Below are 23,369 nucleotides of genomic sequence, written 5' to 3' on the forward strand. Positions count from 1 at the left end.
AATATGAGAAAAGTGTTTGAATGTCTAATTCTCATTACAAGGAATAAATGATTTTTATTTGCAATCTAAAGAATTAAAAATGAAATATATATACTTTTTATCTTGGTTTTTCATAAAACTTAGCTGTAAATAAAAAATAATAATTTTTTCTCATGTGTATGTAAGTAACTTCTCCAAAGTGGTGGTGGTCTGGGGGAAACCTGAAAATGTTGAGCCAACTCAAGGAAAATTTAAATTATATAGCTATTTAATTGAGTTCACTGTTGCTACACATATATTCAGCCAGTTGATAAGTAATAGATTAGATAGTGGTCATCAATAATTTACAAAAAAGCACTGTTGTGATTTACATGGGACGGACACGACTGAGCGATTTCAAATTTCCCTTTTCACCTTCATGCATTGGAGAAGGAAATGGCAACCCAATCCAGTGTTCTTGCCTGGAGAATCCCAGGGACAGGGGAGCCTGGTGGGCTGCCGTCTATGAGGTCGCACAGAGTCGGACACGACTGAAGTGACTTAGCAGCAGCAGCAGCAGCAGTGCCTTCTGACACATTATTATTTGAATAGAAACAATGCTAGGTGTATATGAGCAAAAAATCCCTGTTTTAAATGCGAGGAAGCCAAGGCTCAGAGAAAGTAATTTAAATGTCCCATTTACACAGTTAGCATCGTTGTTCAGTCTCTCAGTCATGTCCTGCTCTTTGTGACCCTGTGGGCTGCAGCATGCCGGGCTTCCCTGTCCTTTGCTATCTCCCTGATTTTACTCAAACTCATGTCCATTGAGTAAATGATGCCATCCAATCATCTCATCCTCTGTTGCCCCCTTCTTCTGCCCTCGATCTTTTGCAGCATCAGGGTCTTCGCATTAGGTAGTCAAAGTTGGAGCTTCAGTTTCATCATCAGCCCTCCCAATGAATATTCAGGGTTGATTTCCTTTAGGACTGACTAGTTTGATCTCCTTACAGTTCAAGGAACTCTTCAAGAGTCTTCTCTAGCACCACAGTTCGAAAACATCAATTTTTCGGTGCTGAGCCTTTTTTATGGTCCAATTCTCATATCTGTACATGACTATCAGAAAAACCAAGATTGTTTGGAGAAATATCAATAACTTCAGATACACAGATGATTCCATCCTTATGGCAGAAAATGAAGAACTGAAGAGCCTCTTGATGAAAGTGAAAGAGGAGAGTGAAAAAGTTGGCTTACAGTTCAACATTCAGAAAGCTAAGATCATGGCACCCAGTCCCATCACTTCATGGAAAATAGATGGGGAAACAATGGAAACAGTGAGAGGCTTTATTTTGGAGGGCTCCAAAATCACTGCAGTTGGTGACTGCATCCATGATATTAAAAGATGCTTGCTCCTTGGAAGAAAAGCTATGACCAACCTAGACAGCATATTAAAAAGCAGAGACATTACTTTACCAAGAAAGGTCCATCTAGTCAAAGCAATGGTTTTTCCAGTATTATGGATGTGAGAGTTGGATGCTTTCAAACTGTGGTGTTGGAGAAGACTCTTGAGAGTCCCTTGGATGGCAAGGAGATCTGACCAGTCCATCCTAAAGGAAATCAGTCCTGAATATTCATTGGAGGGGCTGATGCTGAAGCTGAAACTCCAATACTTCAGCCACCTGATGTGAAGAACTGACTCACTTGAAAAGACCCTGATGCTGGGAAAGATTGAAGGTAGGAGGAGAAGGGGACGACAGAGGATGAGTTGGTTGGATGGCATCACCAACTCAATGGACTTGAGTTTGAGCAAGCTCCAAGAGTTGGTGATGGACAGGGAAGTCTGGTGTGCTACAGTCCATGGGGTCGCAAAGAGTTGGACACAACTGAGCGATTGGACTGACTGACTGCAAAAACCATAGCTTTGACTATATGGACCTTTGTCAGCAAAGTAATATCTCTGCTTTTTAATAGGCTGTATAGGCTTGTCATAGCTTTTCTTCCAAGGAGCAAATGTCTTTTAATTTCATGGCTGCAGTCATTATCCACAGTGATTTGGGAGCCCAAGAAAATAAAGTCTGTCACTGTTTCCATTTTCTTCCCCCATCTATTTGCCATCAAGTGATGGGACTGAATGCCATGAACTTAGTTTTTTGAATGTTGAGTTTTAAGCCAATTTTGTCACTCTCCTCTTTCACCTTCATCAAGAGGCTCTTTAGTTTCTCTTCATTAGAACCTACTGTTAACCCAGATTTTTTATTTTAAATTCCAGAATGACATAAGGAAATGAGTATGGGTTTTAGAATCATACAGACTTGTATCTGAAGTCTGACCACACATGTGGTAAATTACTTAAGTGTTATTTGTTTAGAATTTCTCTTAGTGCAGCTAACACCTTCTAACTCCTAGCTATGTTGTAAAAGGTACATAATGTGCCCATTGGCACATGCTATTCAGTTCTCATCATAGCTTTATTTATTGAGCCCTCATTGTGGATCATGCATGATTCTTCATTGTTTATGTGTATTAATGTGTTTAATCCTTTCAACAGTCTTGTAAGGCAGGCTTTCACAGAAGAGGAAACTACCCAACTAGGGGTTTAATTTGCCCGGGGTTACGAAGTGGTAGAGGCGAAATCTGACTTCTGCAGTCTTACACAATAGCACTCACCCTTAACCACCATACTACTAATGGTATTAAATCTAGACCCTTCTATTCCTTTTTCATGTGCCATCCTGGCCTCAGTGACCCTGTTTTCCAGGACTTAGATTTCATAGGCGAAGTATTTAGTATGTAACCAATTTCAGGGGCATAATAATGGATAACATCTGATGTAGCAAATAAATGTGACTGACGTTTTTCAGAAAAGAAATCCGACTTTAAAAATTAAATTTAGTAGCATAGTGTACAGTCTGAATAATGACTTTTGTTATTGATACCCAGGACACTTGCTATAAATAAACAAAGAAATGAATTAGAATAGGATTATATCATGTACATAATATGTGTGTTACTACAAAAGGAAAACTTGCAGCTAACTCAAGAACTTATTCTTTCCCAGGAATGATTTCTTAGTTATGCCAGGCAGATGTCTGTCATCACAGAATATTCCTTTTATTTGTAATTTTTAAAAAGTAGTAAATGATTTTACTATTTTTAAAAAGAATAAATTGTAAATTGTTTCCATATAGCTTTGTGGTTTTTCTTTTGATTTGGTCTTTGCTGCCACATATGAGATTTTCACTCACAAGCGCATCATAGAAACAAGTGATCTCATACAATTTCTTAGTTCAGTATTTTTGACACAAACTAGTCATCAAAACAACTAAGTTTATGTATTGCATTGGCCAAAAAGTTTTGGTAGTTACAGGAAAACCCGGATCAACTTTTTGACCAACTCAAGAGATTCTCCTGATCATGGGTTCATTAAGAGATAGTTGAAGAGATTTCATTAAAAAGTGACTTTCTCCTCAGAAAATTAAAACTCTGAGATAGCTGAATTATCTGTAGTATTAATAGTGACAACTTGTTAAACACTTTTCAGAATCAGCTTTATTAAATGATAAAAAGTTCTTAGTAGAACACTGCCCTACTGATAGTGAAAATAAGAAAATCTAAAATTTTTGCCAAAAATTAGTTTAGTTGGTCTATGCCATTATTTTTTGACTTAACACCTACTTACTAGCCTCCCAGAAATCTGTATTTCATGGAACATATTTTGGGAAACATATAGCCTTCTCTGAATTATTATATCATTTTTATTTCAATAAAGATTTTAGAGTAGAATTAGCATTTTGAAACTTTATGAAACACCATGCATGCATGCGTGCTAAGTTGCTTCAGTCATGTCTGAGTCTTTGCGACTCTGTGGACTATAGCCCACAAGGCTCCTCTGTCCATGGGATTCTCCAGGCAACAATACTTGAGTGAGTTGTCATGCCCTCCTCCAGGGAATCTTACAGACCCAGGGATTGAACCTGTGACTCCTCCATCTCCTGCATTGGCAGGTGGGTTCTTTACCACTAGTGGCATCTGGGAAGCCTATGAAACACCATAAGAATGGTAAAAAAAAAAAAAAAAAAAAATAGTGGCCAATCTATAGAACAGTTTACTCTCTTAGATATTTTTTTCCCCAGTCATCAGCTTAAGTGTTAAAGCATTTAGTCTTATCCCAGCTCCCATGACAAGGAATACCTGGTATAAGGAAGGGGAAACCAGTGAGATTTAAGCCTGTCAAGTGCTATGTCTGTTTTGGTTTTGACCTGTCAAAGTCAGTCAATACAGTGGAGCCCAACACAGATGGCCTTTTAAAGATAAAACACCGAGGAGCAACCAAGTATCAGATCTGGGCAGGGTAACAACTGCGGAGTTCTAGAACAAAGCCCGGCCTCTTACTTTAAAGCAACATTCCCTACAGCTCCGTTCTGCAAGGCCAGACAAGCATATCTGATTGGTGACGGCGGAATCCCACAACAGCTGTTGATTCATGCCAAGAAGTGACATACTGTAGAGATCAACTTGAAATGCCACGTGGTTGTGGATTATGGAGAAGCAGTGGCAGAAGGCAGGTCTGCTGGGCGGACGAAAGACCCAGTGGTTTCAGCTGAGTGGAGGGAGGCATCCTGAGACAGACACACCACAGCAGCCTTTGGAGGCTAAAGCTGTGGAGACTTTGAGAGATGTGATCTATAAGGACTCACTCATCAGACTTGGCTTTGAATGAAAGAGGTATTGTATCCCACACAGGGAGTTGTGACAACCACTTACCCAGAAATGATCAAATCGTGGCAACAGTATTCAAGTTCAGGAAATAATGAGCTCATGTAAAACCCCTGGGGAATTTAAGACAAACTCAATGATAATCTTATATCTTGACATTTCTCCAGGATGCCTGCTTATAATGGGGTCATGGAGTCTTAAGTTCCTCCATTAAAATGGGCAACCCTTAATTCTGCATTGGATGCCAAGGAAGATAGCACATGTTCCACAGGAAAATGCCTACTCCTTCCTGGGCAAGCTTGCTGATAACTGACACTATCAAAGCTTGAGCTGATACGGCAGGAGTAGGTTCTGAGATAAACGGCTTCAGAGTTTTGTAACTGACACCATATGTTTTTGCACAGGCCCCAAACACAAGTAGGCACAATCCATTCCCAATTTGCTCCAGATAAGTCCTGTGCATGTTATGGCTGAGGACTGAATCCCAAGCTATAGTCACAGCAAGGGGGAAAAAAACAACAACAGCGATTTATAAACTAGGGTGCAGTTAGTCTTCAGAGATAAAGGATGCCCACGATTTTGTAAGCATTGGAATGGGAGATCAGCTGCTTTGAGCCACCATCACCCCATTGTTTCCACTGCTTCGAAGCCCAGCAGCTCCCATCTGCCTGGTGAACTCCAACAGAGTCCCAGTGGTAATCTCTTTTGTAAAACAGCGTCGATCTTGTTCCTTTGTGCCAACCCTGTGTGCAGAACTATTTTCATTACCACCGTTAAGCGCTTTCTACAGCAATTCTGTGTTTACATATCTGTTTTCTCTGCTAGAACTCCATGAGGGCAGGGGCTGTGGCTGGCCTGTGGAGATGTTGAACAAATGTCTGTTAAAGGAATCAATTGAAACAAACAAATGAATAAATGTCATAAGCTATAAACTTCTTTGGAGAACTGAAAACACATGACAAATGAGTACCGATGGCTTTGAAAATCATGTGAAAACTGTATTCCTTGATGATAGGCAATAATAAATATTCATTGTCTACCATGGGAATCAATGTTGTCTTTAGCTAACAATTAATTTTCTAATGTGCTAGTATTCAAAAATAAAAATTATTTGAGTAACAAACCATAAGCTGGAAAGGTATTTGGAGGCTTTTTATTTTTCCACCAGAGGGAATAGATTTGGCCTGAATCATACACACCCTTGCCTGCATTTAAAGTGCAGCTGGTTTTGTTTAGAGATGCCATCTGTAGCCACGAAAAAAGAGTCTTCCCTGATGAAGAGTTAATTGGTCTAAATGTTTCATAAACATGATCTTCATGTCTTAGTACAGTGTGTTTTGTTTTATCTTGTTTTGTTTTTCAGTCTATGAAGCATGAGCTTGAAGTCAGATAGACCTATGGGTTCCAACTCTAGCTACTCTGCTTGCTAAGGTGTTTGATTTCAGAAAAGCTTCTATGAAACTCTACACATCTTTATTTCTTCATCTGTTGAATAAGGAAAATATGCACTTCAAGCCATTGTGAAGATTCAGTGCAGTGGTGTGTAGGATGTGCCTTCCCCCATGCTTGGCATAACCTGTTTTTTTTTTTTTAATTTTTTAATTAAAAAAATTTTTTTGGCTTCATGGCATGCAGGATCTTAGTTTCTCAACCAGGGCTCAAACCTGTACCCCCTGCACTGGAAGCATGGAGTCTTACCACTGAACCACCAGGAAAGTCCCTAGGCGCTCTGTTTATTCAATGTGAATGGCATTTCCTTTGATCCTCGCCAGCTCACCAGAAGATTTTTATCTCCTGAAGAGTTAGTCCATAAATAAAGTAGGTATTTCTTTAGCCTGTACACTCTCCTTCCACAATTCCTATAAATTTTTTTTTAATTTATTTTTATTAGTTTTTAAGAGCAAAATACTTGTGGGTCAAACTCTATGGGATATCGATGAATGCCAATAAGATGAGGCTACCCAAAGCCATTGCTCTGCTGTACGAAAGAAACGCCAACAAAACTTTGTAAAAGGCTTTGACTGATTAGAATGTTCTTTTTGCCCTTCAAGAAAATTCTAAAATATGGTGATCAAATTACATTAATATTTTCACTTTTAATGTTAATTTTAGAGTTACAGAAAATTCTTAAATACCCTCACCCAGTTTCCTCTAATATTAACATTTTATATGACAATGGTACTTTATCAATTCTAAGAAGTTAATATTGGTATAGCATATTTACTCAACCAAATACTTTATATGAATTTCACTAGTTTTTCCAATGATATATATTTTTTTCTGTTCCAAGATTTTTAATTGCCCTTAGCTGTCATTTTTCTTATCTTCTTTAATCTATGACACTTCCACAGTCTTTCCTTATGTTTCATGACTTTGATACTTTAGAATAGTGCAGGTCAGTTATTTTGTAGAATGCCTCTCAATCTTGAATTGTATCATGTTTTCTCCTTACTAGAAGAAGCTCAACATTTGTGGCAAGAATACTGCAGAAATGATGTGTTTCTCTTAATCACTTGATGAGGGTAGTCTCACTGGGTTTCTTCATTGTAAAGTTACATTTTTCCTGTGTAACTACTAAATATCTTAGGGGAATGACCTTTAGTCTGATTAACATGCATTAAAATATAAGACTATGCAAAGGAAGGATTTTCCTGTCATAGCACAATTATTTTTTATAGGTATCTCATTTTAGATTGTTAGGATATGTTTATACTAAAAAGTATTATTAAATTTTGACCTTATAATATCACAGCAGTTTTGATGCTCAGTTTTGGGTGCATCAACATTTTCTTCTAAACAGAATTTAGCTACATGTAGCATGCTTTGAGCTTAACTGTAGATGTAGAAGTTGCTGATTAGTGAGTCTTTAAAAATGCTATTTAGTGCTCCAAAAATACTATTACAGCCTCAAAGGAGGCGGAATTTATAAATTGAGACATGTCATGATAGAATTATTTTGTGACCTAACATATTTCATGTCACTTGGTTTAAGCTCCCCTAGGTTTTAAAGTCTCACAATTCTAAGGATCACTGTATGTGTACCTGTGTGTGCATGTGTAGGTGTGTATAGGTGTAGGTGTCTTTGTATAGAAGTTGCCGAGATGAGTGAAGTCAGGAAGTGCTCCCATGATGTTCAAAACGACTGTAACTATATGTTTTAGTAAAATATTCAGCTCTATTTGCGCCATTCATATTTCCTACCAGAGCTAGGAAAACCACAACATATGGGATCTTAGTTCTCTGACCAGGGATCTAACCTGTGCCCCCTTCACTGGAAACATAGAGTCTTAACCACTGGACCACCAGGGGAAGTCCCAAGAGCTACATTTTTAACAATCACAACCTTATATAATTTATTAGTGGACTATTTATAAGTGGGACAGTCCTTGCTGCAATACTTATAATAGCAGTTATGGTCTCTGTGACTGATCACTGTTTCCTGAGAAGACCTGCTTGCTGCTTTATATGTGGCAAATGTTTGTTATGTTTGGTGTCATGTTCTTGATAATACACATCTTTTAAAATATCTCTGTAGCCTACTGCCTATTTTCACTCACAGTAGTATTTCTGCTTCAGTCTACAAATAATTAATTTGTTCCTTTGTAATATGAAATAAGCTTTTCTTTCTGTCATTGTTATTGTTCTGTCATTTCCAAACTGATCGGCTTCTTCAAAGAGCAAGAGAGTCCATTGTTATACATTCAACTCCAATCCCACATTCTTTGTTCACAAATCAAAAAGAACTGAAGTTCTTCAAATATCCAGACATAAAATCATTCTTCTTTGTTTCATTTGCATTCGGATCTACCCTTCTGGACTCCATCTGGAACCCAAACCAAAAGTGTTGAAAGACCACAACAAAGGCTGCTTCCCTTGGAGTTTCTAGCTCACCGGAAGTGGGAAGCATTAGTCATTTCACAGGCCCCTGTCTCACTAGATTTTCCAGTCCAAATTCTACAAATCCTGGAGACTCAGATGTATTTCTAAATTAAGAATACAGGGTGCCTTTCAGAATGGACTCCAGCAAGCAGGATCACATTGGCCTCATCCGGTTTAGTTTGGAGACCCAAGGGAGCTTCCCTGGTGGCTCAGTGGTAAAGAACCCGCCTGCCGTGCAGGAGATGTGACAGGAGCCATGGGTTCGATCCCTGAATTGGAAAGATCCGCTGGAGGTGGAAACGGCAACCCACTCCAGTATTCTTGCCTGTAAAAATCCCATTGCCAGAGAAGCCTGGCAGGCTACAGTTCATGGGGTGGAAAAAGAGTTGGACACAATTTAAATGAACAATTTAAGATTAAAAAAAGAGAAAACTGTATATTGCTAGTTGAGGGATTTGTGATGCATGAGAAATATAAAGAAGTGTTCCAAATATTGAGGTCATATTAGTAAATTTAATTGACTAGAGCTAATTCATCTGTTTATAATTTGTTTCCATTTCCTTTGTTCCTGAGTTCATAGGGGACTAAAAATTCTTAGTATAATATACCACCACTTTTCAGCTGATGATTATTTAAGGAAAGAAACACACACAATGATGTTATCTTATATGATAGCTCATTACTACTTGGACTCTAATGTGTTATAAATAAGGCTATGAAGCCCAAAATACAAATAGCAACTCAAGCTTCATACACAATTCGGCTACCCAACACCAAGTTCTGTTATTTTTAAAAAACAATTAAAGTTGAAAACTTGAACTCTTAATAAAACAGGATAACATCTATGGCCATACCACCCTGAATGCGCCTGATCTTGTCTAAAACAGGATAACATCAAGCACTGAAACATCAATTTTTAAAGCAATGTTGTTAGAGATCCCTTCTGCACAAAGTAGAATGACTTGACTGGCTACTTAGTTTCATTAAAATTTAAAATAAGGCAGTTATATAGGCAAACCTTGTTCACTGCAAATATTTTTGTTAGAACAAACTAAAGTCAAAATATCCCTTACTCCTCCATAAAGATGCTTAATTTTGTACTGTCCTTTAAAAGAGCAGCTGCTTAGTAAAAAAAAAATTTATAAGTTTTATAAAAGAGGACAGAGCCTAGAGACTTCTCGGATAAGAATCTTTAACAGAAGAAAGTTAAAGAAACTTCATTCATTGCCATGATCCTAAATTTTGTGTCATTAGAGTGAGCCAAGGATTAAAATCATGATTCCAAAATAATTTTACTGATCTCTATCTATTTGCTATCTTGTTCTCCAAATACCATACACTTGGAACTTGAATGGCTATAATCTTCACTCAGTTGTAGAATGCTTCATGCTCCTCCTTCTATCTGGAACATGTATTCAATTCCTTTTTAGTTATATTTCCTCTGATAAATTATTAACTCTGTGGACACAGGACAGTATTAAATGACTGTGCAGACTCATAGTCCTTCACAACCCTCAGTAGGAACCAAACCTGCCAATATCTTGATTTGGACTTCTAGCTCCCAGAACTGTAAAAGAAACTTCTCTTGTTCAAAGCACCCAGTTTGTAGTACTATACAGGAGCCCATAGGAAGCTTATATACCTTCAAAGGAGCTACCAATACTTTTCTGATGTCCTATTCTTTTACTTTGCCATTTTAAATGTTATTTTCTTTGCTTAAATTTGTATTTTTTAAAAAATAAACATGATTCATACCAATGGTAAAATCTTCAAAAAAAGTTCGTTTTTGCTTCCCCATCTCTAGCCTACCATCCTTAATCTTCCAAGAAAGCCACTGTTCAGTGTTTCAGTGTATCCTTTCAGAATCTATGTATACACAGTCAAGCATATGCACATTTCTAGCACTTTATTTTACTAAATAAGATCAAGATGTATTTAATGTCCTGAAACTTGCTTTATTGCTCTTAATAATATCTATCTCTCCATACCTTTATTCTGCCTCCTTCTCTTCAGAGAATTAGTGTTCCATCATATGGGGGTATAACTTGTTTCGCCAGTTCCCTGTTGATGGACAATTAAGGTGTATCAGGTTTTCAGTTATTACGCGAAGTGCTCTAGTAAATTTCCTTGCACGTGAATCTTTGTAAACTTTACCAAGTATATTTGTAGGATTAAATCTTAGCAGTATAATTATATTTGTGAGTTATTTCCAGTTGTCTTCTAAAAAGTAAATAAATCTCCTTTAATATGCATTTACATGAGTGCATTCTTTTTTTATGAAAAACATTCAGTTTTAGGATCACTGTGGTATGTAAAGACGATTTCAGATGGACTATGCTATAATGATTTATCACTAATGTATACCTCAGCTGATTATAAATATTCATTCAGTGTCTGATACTATGAATCTCACAATAGCTACTATTTTATGGCTGGCTGACTACAACACAAGGTAAGCAGTTGTTAAATTTAGAGACAATGTGAAGATAGAAAATAATTCATCCCCTTGGAACAAGATAGTGAAATTAGCTCATCAGGAACTTTGTGTCTTATGGGAAAAGGAACAGTCTTGATCTGAAAGAGGACTCTGCCTCTCTGGGGGCAGCAACTGTGCCGAGACTGTCAGGTTTGAGGGGTCACGACTAACTTAAAGAAAAATAGCATCATCCCAGGGAAAGGGAATGGGTCCCTCTGGGAAAAGCTGGGTGCCACGAGGAATGACTGTATATTTTAAAATTTATAATGTGGATATTTTTCATTATTTAGTGGAAGAAAGGGAGAACTGTTTGATCTTAATTCTATGGCACCAGAAAGTAGGTAAGGTTTAATGATACCTACCCCGGATGGTTCAGTGGGTAAAGAATGCACCAGCCAATGCAGGAGACACAGGTTTGATCCCTGGGTTGGAAAGATTCTCTGGAGGAGGAAATGGCAACTCACTCCAGTATTCTTGCCTGGAAAATCCCATGGACAGAGGGGCCTGATGGGCTATAGTCCAAACGGTCACAGAGTCAGACATGACTGAGCGACTAAGCTCACACACACCAGATCAAATAATCCAATTTGATATTGCTCAAAAACAAAGGAAAATCACATTAAAAATGAAACATACTACTAATTCCTTTGTGGCCAAATACTTCTGTAAAAACTAGATGGACTTCCAGAGGAATTGGTAACAAGAACAGTGGACGTGTATTCATGGGTAGGGCAGAGGGCAAAGCCAAGGGTACCTTAATATCTTCTGTTAGTCACTAAGGCATTTCATGAAAAGTTAATAAAAAAATTTTAATTATTTATTAAATATATATATATATGTGTGTGTGTATGTGTATATATATATACACACACACACTCTGCATATGTTTGAATGAGAAAATCTGTTAATTATCTTATTACACTGTATTGAAAGCTCTGAAAGTCCATTCAGGAATTTGTGAAGTCTCCAGAAAAGGGATATACTCTAAAGGTGGAGCTTTCTGGGGTTAATTTTAAGCATCTCTGCTAACTGCTGCCTTTTCCATATCTAGACTCAGGGGCTCCAAGCCAGAAGAGCTATTATTCATTTACTTGAATATGCCTGAACCTAACCAAATTACTAATCACACCAGTGAAGAAAGAATGATGAATGCTATTGAGTTTTTTCCTTTCAAAAATTGTTTAATTTTTTATTAGTGAGGTTTATCACTTTTAAGATCTAAAGGGATAGTCAATGATTCATGTGGCCTGAGAACAGATTTCATAAATACTTAGAGGAAGAGAGAAGTTTGGCTGCATGTTATATTTCCATGTTGGTTTGACCAAGGTTGTAAGCAGCAGGAGTGGTCACCCTGTCTGGCTCTCACTTACACTATATTTTTCTGTGCTCTTTATTATGTTTACTGTGTTATCATAGGCTTGTATGTGGGGTCCTGGGTATTCAGTAAGTGTCAACATTGAACATTCAAAAATATTATCATTCTCTATTGTCAGTCATTTGTTTCAGCAGCTTTGAAGTCAGGTCAGAACATGCTTCTATATTATTACAATAAATTTGTTCTAAGCTGCACTGAAGAGGACAATTAGAACAAATAAGATGGAGATTTCAGTTCAGGATTAAGAAGAAATTTATGATGATGAGCTGGATTATGCTTGAGGTCAGGGACCTGCTTTCACAGCAAGGCATTTTGCAGGTTCTAGGTATTAAATCAATACCTTTCCATTGGAAAGCTATATCCAGAATTGCTCAGAACCACATCATGGATTATCATTCTTCCTCTGAAGAGGATTTTCATATCCTTCAGTTCAGATATAGTCTCTTGAAAAGGTTGCCTGTGACTAAGGTATCTGAAATAGCCCACATCCACTCATCAGAAATTGAGTTTAGTTCCTCACAGGACAAGCCATCAGCGCACCTAACAATCTGATTGATTGTTAGACCAATGACATGTCCAGCTTTGACAGAGGAGACCATCTGGGACTTTGGCACCTGTGATCTAAGCTCTTTTTAATGCCCTCCAGATGAGGACTAAGACACTAGCATACACCTGCCCACCCCAGAGACCCCAAACAAGCAATCATCTTTAGGCAAACTTTTATCTAAATCCATATTTTTCAACATTGTTTGCATTATTAGTAGACTGAACACAACATCAGCATGAAATACCTGAATTTAGGTGACTGCGTGGCATGTTCTCAGTGTGTTTCATTTGGAATATGTTATTCTGGAATGAAACAAGGTCTTCAGTTTTTTTCTTAATTATATGCCTGGGAAATCTTCCCATCTTAGTCCATTAGATCTGTCTTTATACATGTTCTTTATGCATTGCATGAGGGTTTCTCTGGAGTAGACTCTAAGAACTCTAACTTTGGGGCTATGGAATCTGTGAATTTTTAAGTTTAGTATAAATTAGCTTCTGAAGAAGCTGAACTAATTTGCACTGCTTATCAGCAGTGTATAATAGTAATTATTTCTCCCTGCCCTCCCTAACATTTGATATACATATTTTTTAAAAACCTGATAGATATATAATGCTATTTTTCTGGCCTTAAATAAAGATCTAGTCTCCACTAAAAACAAATGAATAGATAGGTGAATAAATAGGTATCACACATACATGAACATATATCATTCAACGATGCTTATTCAGACTAAATCTTCTCACATCATTATAAACTTTATGCTATTTTAATTGCTTTATTATAATATAATGAACATTTTAACACAAATCATATTTCTAATTTTAATCAGTTTCCTAAACTTCAACTTCAGTCATGAATTAAAAAATGAAAATATGTATACTGAATCAAGATTTTATAAAGTCCTTACACTACCCCCATTCCTTTTGTTCCCTGATGATCTTTTGTGTGAGATCCAGGAATCTGAGTTGGTGGTTAAGACATTTAAAAGTGTGAGAGAAGGTGACCAGAAATTGCTTATTAGAGGCAGAAATACAGAGCAAAGAAGAGGTCAAACCAATTATTTCTCTCCATTACTGAAAATGCATGATATGAAAAGGGGGACAATTAACTCTAACCTTTTCCACATTCAGCAAATATTTATCATTGTCTACTGTACACCAGGGATGGGATTTATGTGTGAGTGAAATAATTATCCATTCTCATGGAGTATTCAATCTGGTGGAAAAGGCACAAATAACAAATACAATTACCAAATGGTGACGATGATGAAGGAAACAAAGGATGCTGACATGGACAAAAGCTGATGTCTAACTGTGCTGCCATTTCAAGAGACCTCAAACACAAGAAGATGCTCTCCATGCAAAATTAGGAAGAAAGCATTCCTAACAGATATTATTGCATTTTTAACCTGACCTTAATTGTGGTAGACTGAGAGAACCCAGTGAAAAGAGTGGCAGTGGAACAAGATGAGGTTGGTTAGATGGACAGAGGACAGCTACAAGTGCCTACAGCTTTGTAGGATAAGCTAAGAGAAAACAACAGAAGGATGATATACTGGAGAAGAGGCGAGATTTCAAAGCCGATGAATTGCCTCTCTGCAATGCATATGGCAGACTACAGAAGGCATTGCTTGGTGCAGAACATGCCTCTTCTCTAATGAGTTTCATTGCAGTGAGCTGTTACCTACTTTTATAAATATGTAAAATGTTTTAGATAAAATATGCATATTTGACTCCATGTCTAGCAAATCATAGATCTTAAATAAATGTGTGTTGAAATGAAATGCATCTGTTAAATTAACATTCTCCCCAAATATTTCCCATTTGTTCTCTCACAGCATCGAATTTTCTCCCCTTGATGTATTGTCCTCTATTATACTATATTTTTTTAACAAGTCAACAACACAAAGGTATATTTTTTAAAATAACTGACATCTATTTCTTTAAAAGTTGGCAGAGCAGTAACATGACTACCAATGCCAAAATAAAGATTAAATTATCATTAGAATTTATACGAATCCCCTAATGGAAGCAGCTATTAATAGTAAAAACAACTATTGATGAATAAATATAAAGAGAAGGGTAAACATGAATTACTCCTTGTTATCCACAAAGGTTACTTGGCAGAGAAAATCTTATTTTTGAGATTTTATTACTACAGTTCAGGTTAATTACTATGACGGCTAACTTTTATCATTTTAATACAGGATTGTGGTTTGCTGATTCAGCCAGAGGAAACCTGTGGGTTACAGCCTATTTCCTCTGACTACATTGAAGCCATTTCACAGCCCGAACTAAAGACTTGTCCATCTGGGGATACAAAAGGTAACTACTACACTGGATATCATTTCTTTTTTAAAAAAAAAAAATCCCTTAATATACATAAATAGTAGATGGTTACTTAAGCTAGTCTTCTAAAAAAAAAAATCAAGGTGATATGGTGCTTTTTAATTAGTATGAACTGCCACACATATAATGAATTAAAATGCATTGTTTATGTGAAATATCTTGATTAATCAAATGCTTTTCTTTTCACCTTCTGCTCTGTCCTTAGTTTAATGCATATTCACCATAGATCTCAGTCAAAAAGTCGTAGCATAGAACCTTCCCTTGAGCCTCTGACTTGTTTTCCTTACTATATATTTTCATAGCACCCAATGTTTTTCTTCCTTTGCAGCTTCCACAATTATTTAAATGATTGTTGTTCATTGTTGTTCAGTTGCTAAGTTGTGTCTGACTCTTTGCAACCCCATTAAATGATTAAGTATGTAATTGACTTTGATGTCAGTGTTCCCAGGCTGTAAGCTGGATGGGGACAGGGGGTCTCAGTTATTCACATGCTACCAACTCACTTAACATTATAATTTCTACAGAGTATGTACAAAATAAGTTGACCCTGTGAACCCAAAGAACTGCAAAGGATAGAGGTTCAGTTTTATATCATTTCTTCAAGTTAAAAAAAAAATCTTTGGGAGTGGTCACTATTGTCTCCCATATATTGAACATGAATAAAGGCAGGGAAATTGGAATGTCGAATTCAAATTACATGTCCTGGCTATTGTAAACAGTGCTACAGTGAACACTGGGATATAGGAAAGCACCCTAAATGTCCATCAACAGATATAATGGAATATTACTCAGCTATAAAAAGAAACAAAATTGGGTCATTCATAGTGATGTGGATGGACCTAGACTCTATCATATAGAGTGAAGTAAATCAGAAAGAGAAAAACAAATATCATATATGTATGGAACATAGAAAGATGGTACATATGAACCTATTTGCAGGGCAAGAATAGAGACATAGATGTAGAGGATGGGTGTGTGGACACAGAGGGGAAGGGGAGAGACAAATTGCAAGAGTAGCAGGGGCATATATACACTGCCATGTGTGAAATAGATAGCTAGCGGGAAGTTGCTATATAACCCAGGGAGCTCAGCTTGGAGCTCTGTGATGACCTAGAGAGGCAGGATGAATGGGGTGAGAGGGATGGCCAAGAGGGAGGGGATGTATGTATACCTATAGCTGATTCACTTCATTGTACAGCAGAAATTAACACATCGTAAAGCAATTATACTCCAACAAAAACGTAAATAAATAGAAAGATCCACTTCTAAACAATTCTAATTGCAATATTCAATTCTGCCTAAACGGAGGGCAGATCTGGAATGAGACCCTTTGGAGGCACTGTCCACTTCTCCTATTTCTTTCCTTCCGCAGCATTCTTCTTTCAGGTTAAGCCAAAACTGGGACTAAAAATACCTCCAAGGCAGTAAGAGGAGCAAAGGGCATCTCCTCTGCGCTTCCTGATTGCCGCTCTGGCCTCCAGACCCCAGGTCTCCCTTCATCTAAAAAGTCTGAGAAAACACTCAGGAGCTTTTCTGCCCTTGCCATGAACTTCACACTACAGCTTGAATGGGAAAAGAGTTTCACAAACGGGTGGGACAAATTGCAATTTGGCATACACGGCTAACAAACGTGGGCATTTCTCAGTTCTGAAACATGTGTCCTAAATAATAAATTACGGACAGAGCGTAGAGAGGGATTTACCCATTATGGTGTGTCAGGTGGTATGATTTATAATTCTCGGCTAAATGAGATATATACTGTTGTATACAAAGGAGACATCCATGTGTCTAGGTATTTTTTTTTAATCAGATGACAATTTATGAGAACCATAAAACAACTTAATTCAATTCCTCCTACTGAACCAAGTCAAAAGTTCTTCAATAAAAAGTTGAAGGTACATTACTGAGATTCCTCAAGAAGTGGCAGTTTCTTCTGTCTGTTAAATTTATAGTAACTTTTGCCAGGCCCCGTACTGAGGCTGTCTCTGTACCTGGTCCTTACAACAGAGGCTGCCATAAAACAGGAGCCTTCTGGGAACTTGAGTAGTTAGGCTTCTTTGAAAAAAAAAAAATATTGACTCCTCAATCAAGCCCATATTCCTCAACCTGACAATAATCTGACCCATCCTATCTCTCCTAACTCCTCCCAGATTCTGGACCTCATTTCATACTGATAATTGGCTGTAGGACTCCAGCTCTTGTCCATGCTGATCCCTGCTCCTAAAAAAGTCTTCTTCCCATCTTGATCCCAGTTCTCCTGATGCCATATCCTCTTCTCCAGGAAGTCTTTCCATACCACCTCACTCCCAGATTTGCTTCTCTTTTATGTGGCTCAGATGGTAAAGAACCTCTGTAGTGAGGGAGACCCAGGCTCGATCCCTGGTTCAGGAAGATGCACTGGAGAAGGGAATGGTTACCCACTCTAGTATTCCTGCCTGGAGAATTCCATGGACAGAGGAGCCTGGTGGGCTACAGTCCATGCGGTTACAAAGAGTTGGACAGGACTGAGTGACTAACACTTTCACATGCACCCAGAATATCCTAGGCACATGTCTTCAAATAGCGCTTACCTCATAATATTTCAGGTGTCTGATTCACATGTTCCTCTCTCTCTAATCAATAGTCTTCAAAGGGGAATAATATAGCCAAGCAAGGGGAGAGAGGTACAAAACAGCACAGGGAAGAAGCCAGTAAAGAGGAGAATATATGTACCTTTATTTTTATATAATTATCCTTATTTTATTTTTTATGATGGAAATAATATACACATTTAAGCATATGTACCTGTAGCACAGGGTAGGTGTATTAACATGTCAAAGGCTCATCAGTTGTAAGTTTGTCCTGAAGGCTGCATGAGATTTCAAATGTTCCAGAGCAAAGATTGTACCTTATTCATCTTTCAGTGTCTAATATATGACTTAAAAATTGTTGCTGAACTAAAACCAAGATTCAAGCCCTCCTCTCTTTCACAGAAGACTGTGAAATCAACCAAGGGTAACCCCTCTACCCTTGAGGTGCTAGAGACCTAAAGATTCAATGTAAATGAGTGAGTTCAGAGATAAGTTTGCAAGGATGGATTTTTTTTTTTTTTTCTTTTTCTCTCTTTTACTCCTGGAGATGATTTAATGGTAGGACTCCCCTCTGTTGAAAGAAGTTGTCACACTAGATGACACTGAAGGATGTTTATTTTGGGTGCTCTAGATTTAGCTTATAAGATCATAGAAGTGTCCCCAAACCTTATTTTCACAGCACATTTCTGTTATCTGCCAGAACTGGATCCATTTTTTTCTCCTTTAAAAATGTTCTTTCAATAACACCAGCTAATATAATTTTGAGTGATTTTTTTTTTGTTAAGTTGAATTTTGAAAATAATTTAACTATAACATACAACCTAAGAATAAAATATTTTTCCCAGGAAAGAAAAAATAATTCTTCTAATTTATAGACAGAAGTTTATATGATCACTGAACAAAAATTACCTTTAAAGAAAATGGTTTAGATTATATTTTATAATATATGAACAGAAACTTTTATGGTATCTTTTTGGAGGGAAATATAGCAACTTATACTTTAATAATTCTAATAATATTGAAAATATAGATTTTTTTCCTTCTTAATTAAAAACTGCCTTGTTTTATAGCATTATAGAGTCAGGAATTAGTGCTATTGTTTATATGATTTTACATTTCACTAAATCACAAAGTTTAACTTCTTTTCTCCATTATATTACCCAATTCAATACACATAAATGGCTGAAATCTAACTTGCATTAAATATAGAGCTATAATGATAAATTAAATAACTTCTCTCCAAAGGTAGTTTCATTCTTCAGAATGTTATTCCCTATGACACATGTCATATTTTATTTCAGAAATCACAGCTTTGATTCATTCATTGTTTAAATATATAGCATAGAATGTATGCCCTCCTTTTTGACAATTTTTGGTGAGCTGGAATCATTTAAAATGTCAAGAAAGCCCAGTCTTGCAGATGTTATACAGATGTCTATTTCAAGTAGTATTACTAACTCACAATAAAAAAGCATTGTTAAGCAATACAAAAATGCAAAGAGTTATGACTATAAATATATGGTAGTATGAACCACTGGGGCTAAGTTTTCAGAGACCCAATCAGCCATCTTTTTTATGTGCATGTGATTGTATGCTCACAGACTAATGGTACCCATATTAGGATCTGTGTGCATGCAATTGGTCACGTTTCTTCAGCCTTAGCAGCAAATGGCCAAAGATCTCAGTTTGTGAAAAATTAGCTGTCAACAAACTTATGGGGGGAGACAGTGTTTGGGCAAAGAGGATACACATGTTAGAAACTCAAGGTTCTGAGGAAAACTGAGCCCTTCAAAGCATTATTAAATAATATATCATTGGCAGAAACACATGTGTGTCCCCAGCATGCCACCCTCTTATGGAAAAAAAAAATCTATTTAAAAACAGTCTCTGAATACATGAACCCACTGAGCAAATTCAGCTTTTAAAAATAAAAATACATGTATTATGACAACCTGTTTGTGGCTTTTCTGCAAGTGCTACCAGAGAGATTGCTGGGGGCCATACTGCATTTTCAACTGATGATTTGGGGCTGCTCTAACCTAACATGACATTGTATAAGAGACAGGGATCGTGACATTGTATAGGAGACAGGGATCAAGACCATCCCCATGGAAAAGAAATGCAAAAAGGCAAAATAGCTGTCTGAGGAGGCCTTACAAATAGCTGTGAAAAGAAGAGAAGCAAAAAGCAAAGGAGAAAAGGAAAGATGTTCCCATTTGAATGTAGAGTTCCAAAGAATAGCCAGGAGAGATAAGAAAGCCTTCCTCAGCGATCGATGCAAAGAAATAGAGGAAAATAACAAAATGGGAAAGACTAGAGATCTCTTCAAGAAAATTAGAGATACCAAGGGAACATTTCAGGCAAAGATGGGTTCGATAAAGGACAGAAATGGTATGGACCTAACAGAAGCAGGAGATATTAAGAAGAGGTGCAAGAATACACAGAAGAACTGTACAAAAAAGATCTTCACAACCCAGATAATCACAATGGTGTGATCACTCACCTAGAGCCAGACATCCTGGAGTGTGAAGTCAGGTGGGCCTTAGAAAGCATCACTACGAACAAAGCTAGTGGATGTGATGGAATTCCAGTTGAGCTGTTTCAAATCCTGAAAGATGATGCTGTGAAAGTCATGCACTCAATATGCCAGCAAATTTGGAAAACTCAGCAGTGGCCACAGGACTGGAAAAGGTCAGTTTTCATTCCATTCCCTAAGAAAGGCAATCCCAAAGAATGCTCAAAGTACCTCACAATTGCACTCATCTCACACGCTAGTAAAGTAATGCTCAAAATTCTCCAAGCCAGGCTTCAGCAATACATGAACTGTGAACTTCCAGATGTTCAAGCTGGATTTAGAAAAGGCAGAGGAACCAGAGATCAAATTGCCAACATCCGCTGGATCATTGAAAAAGCAAGAGAGTTCCAGAAAAACATGTATTTCTGCTTTATTGATTATGTCAAAGCCTTCGACTGTGTGGATCACAATAAACTGTGGAAAATTCTGAAAGAGATGGGAATAGCAGACCACCTGACCTGCCTCTTGAGAAACCTGTATGCAGGTTAGGAAGCAACAGTTAGAACTGAACATGGAACAACAGACTGGTTCCAAATAGGAAAAGGAGTACGTCAAGGCTCTATATTGTCACCCTGCTTATTTAACTTCTATGCAGAGTACATCATGAGAAATGCTGGGCTGGAAGAAGCACAAGCTGGAATCAAGATTGCCGGGAGAAATAATAACCTCAGATATGCAGATGACACCACCCTTATGGCAGAAAGTGAAGAGGAACTAAAAAGCCTCTTGATGAAAGTGAAAGAGGAGAGTGAAAAAGTTGGCTTAAAGCTCAACATTCAGAAACCTAAGATCATGGCATCTGGTCCCATCACCTCATGGGAAATAGATGGGGAGACAGTGGAAACAGTGTCAGGCTTTATTTTTCGGGGCTCCAAAATCACTGCAGATGGTGATTGCAGTCATGAAATTAATAGACGCTTACTCCTTGGAAGGAAAGTTATGACCAACCTTGATAGCATATTAAAAAGCAGAGACATTACTTTGCCAACAAAGGTCTGTCTGGTCAAGGCTATGGTTTTTCCAGTGGTCATGTATGGATGTGAGAGTTGGACTGTGAGGAAAGCTGAGCACCGAAGAATTGATGCTTTTGAACTGTGGTGTTGGAGAAGACTCTTGAGAGTCCGTTGGACTGCAAGGAGATCCAACCAGTCTTTCCTAAAGGGGATCAGTCCTGGGTGTTCATTGGAAGGACTGATGCTGAAGCTGAAACTCCAATACTTTGGCCACCTCATGCGAAGAGTTGACTCATTGGAAAAGACCCTGATGCTGGGAGGGGTTGGGGGCAGGAGGAGAAGGGGACGACAGAGGATGAGATGGCTGGATGGCATCACCGACTTGATGGACATGAGCTTGAGCAAACTCCGGGAGTTGGTGATGGACAGGGAGGCCTGGCGTGATGCGATTCATGGGGTCACAGAGAGTCGTACACGACTGAGCAACTGAACTGAACTGAACTGAACTGAACCTAACATGCTGAATGGATCAGCACTTTGGAGACTCTGAGACTTCAATTCTGGTCCAGCCCTGTCATTGACACGATCCTACTTCCATCATTTAGCATCTTGGGTCTCAGTTATCCTCACTTTAAAAGAAAAGGATGGAAAAGAGGTGATCCCACGCCCTTTCCAACTGCATCCACAACCCACAAAATCTCTATGGAAAAAAAAAAGACTTTTTCAGAAGGAGATTTTCTTGAGGAATTCTTTGACGAAGGATAAACTGAACGCCATGTCTAAATCAAACTGTATTAGGAGTCAAACAAATATGTGAAGGAAGTGGATTATTGATTACAAACTCTGTATATCAGGGCAAAATCAGAATTAGAATATTCTGAATGAAAACCACAGAAGAATTATAAAAGAGAATTGGATGGAGAAACAAACAACTGGATGGAGAACGGTTTTCATTTTGCCACTCACAACCCAACACTGCTCCCAAATGCTTGGTGTTGTAGCTTTTAGTAGTATTAATACTATGCTCTACATCTCCAATCTTTGGGAACACCTTTCACTGACCAGACCTTCTTTTTCTCCCCAGTATATACAGTCTGTCATGGACAACAGTCACTTCCTCAGTCTCACTACTGTCAGGTCTGTCTCTTCGCTTAAAATCACCCATTATACCTCTCTGAATCTTATCTATTCACAAATACCTCCTCACATCTTATCTGCTCCCATGGAACCTGCCAGACAACTCTGACCCCCGTGTTGTCTTTATTCTGAATTGCCACGGTTTGCTTAGGGTGAAGTGGGGTGAGGGCAGTCATATATATTCATCAACATCTAGTATAAAGGCGCTGTGGCAGATGCTACACATCTTTTTCGTATAGAGAACTAAGTGTAATCATGAAAAGATTAAGTAATTTTTCCAAGATAAACAATGGTCCTCAACCTTGACTGCATATTGGAATCACCCGAAAAGCTTTTAAAACTACATTGATGCCTGAGTTCCACATCCAGTGGTTCTGATGTAATCCGTCTAGGGCCCAGCCTGGGCGTGAGGAATTTTAAAACTTTTCCAGCTGACTTAAAAAAAAAATTGTTTATTTACTTTTGGCTGCGCTGGGTCTTCTTTGCTGCACGGGCTCTTCTCTCGTTGCGGTCAGCGGGGACGACTCTCTCCTTTTTGATATGCTGGCCTCCCATTGCGGTGGCTTCTCTTGTTGCAGGGCACAGGCTCTGGGGCTGCCGGGCTTCTCATGGTTGCAGCTCGTGGGCTCTAGGGCACAGGCTCAATAGTTGTGGCACACAGGCTTAGTTGTGCCACGTCAAGTGGGATCTTCCCAGACCAGGGATTGAACCTTTGTCTCCTGAATTGGCAGGCTGATTCCTTACCAGTGAGGCACCAGGGAAGTCCCTCAGATGACTTTAAGGTACTGCCCCGAGGTCCACAGAGCTCCATGGAGGCAGAGCTCAGGTCTGTCTGTCT

General features: G+C 38.1%; 1 protein-coding gene across 1 annotated transcript in view; it reads left to right on the forward strand.

Annotated features, from left to right (window-relative positions):
* The window catches only part of CPED1 (cadherin like and PC-esterase domain containing 1), a 304,150-nt gene that overhangs the window by 237,149 nt on the left and 43,632 nt on the right, over nucleotides 1–23,369 (forward strand). Inside the window, exon 16 of the mRNA XM_061165684.1 lies at nucleotides 15,155–15,272. Within this exon, the coding sequence (XP_061021667.1) occupies nucleotides 15,155–15,272 (118 nt within the window). The remainder of the gene's footprint in view (nucleotides 1–15,154; nucleotides 15,273–23,369) is intronic.

This window comes from Dama dama, chromosome 18, assembly GCF_033118175.1.
Source record: "Dama dama isolate Ldn47 chromosome 18, ASM3311817v1, whole genome shotgun sequence".
Taxonomy (NCBI): Eukaryota; Metazoa; Chordata; class Mammalia; order Artiodactyla; family Cervidae; genus Dama; species Dama dama.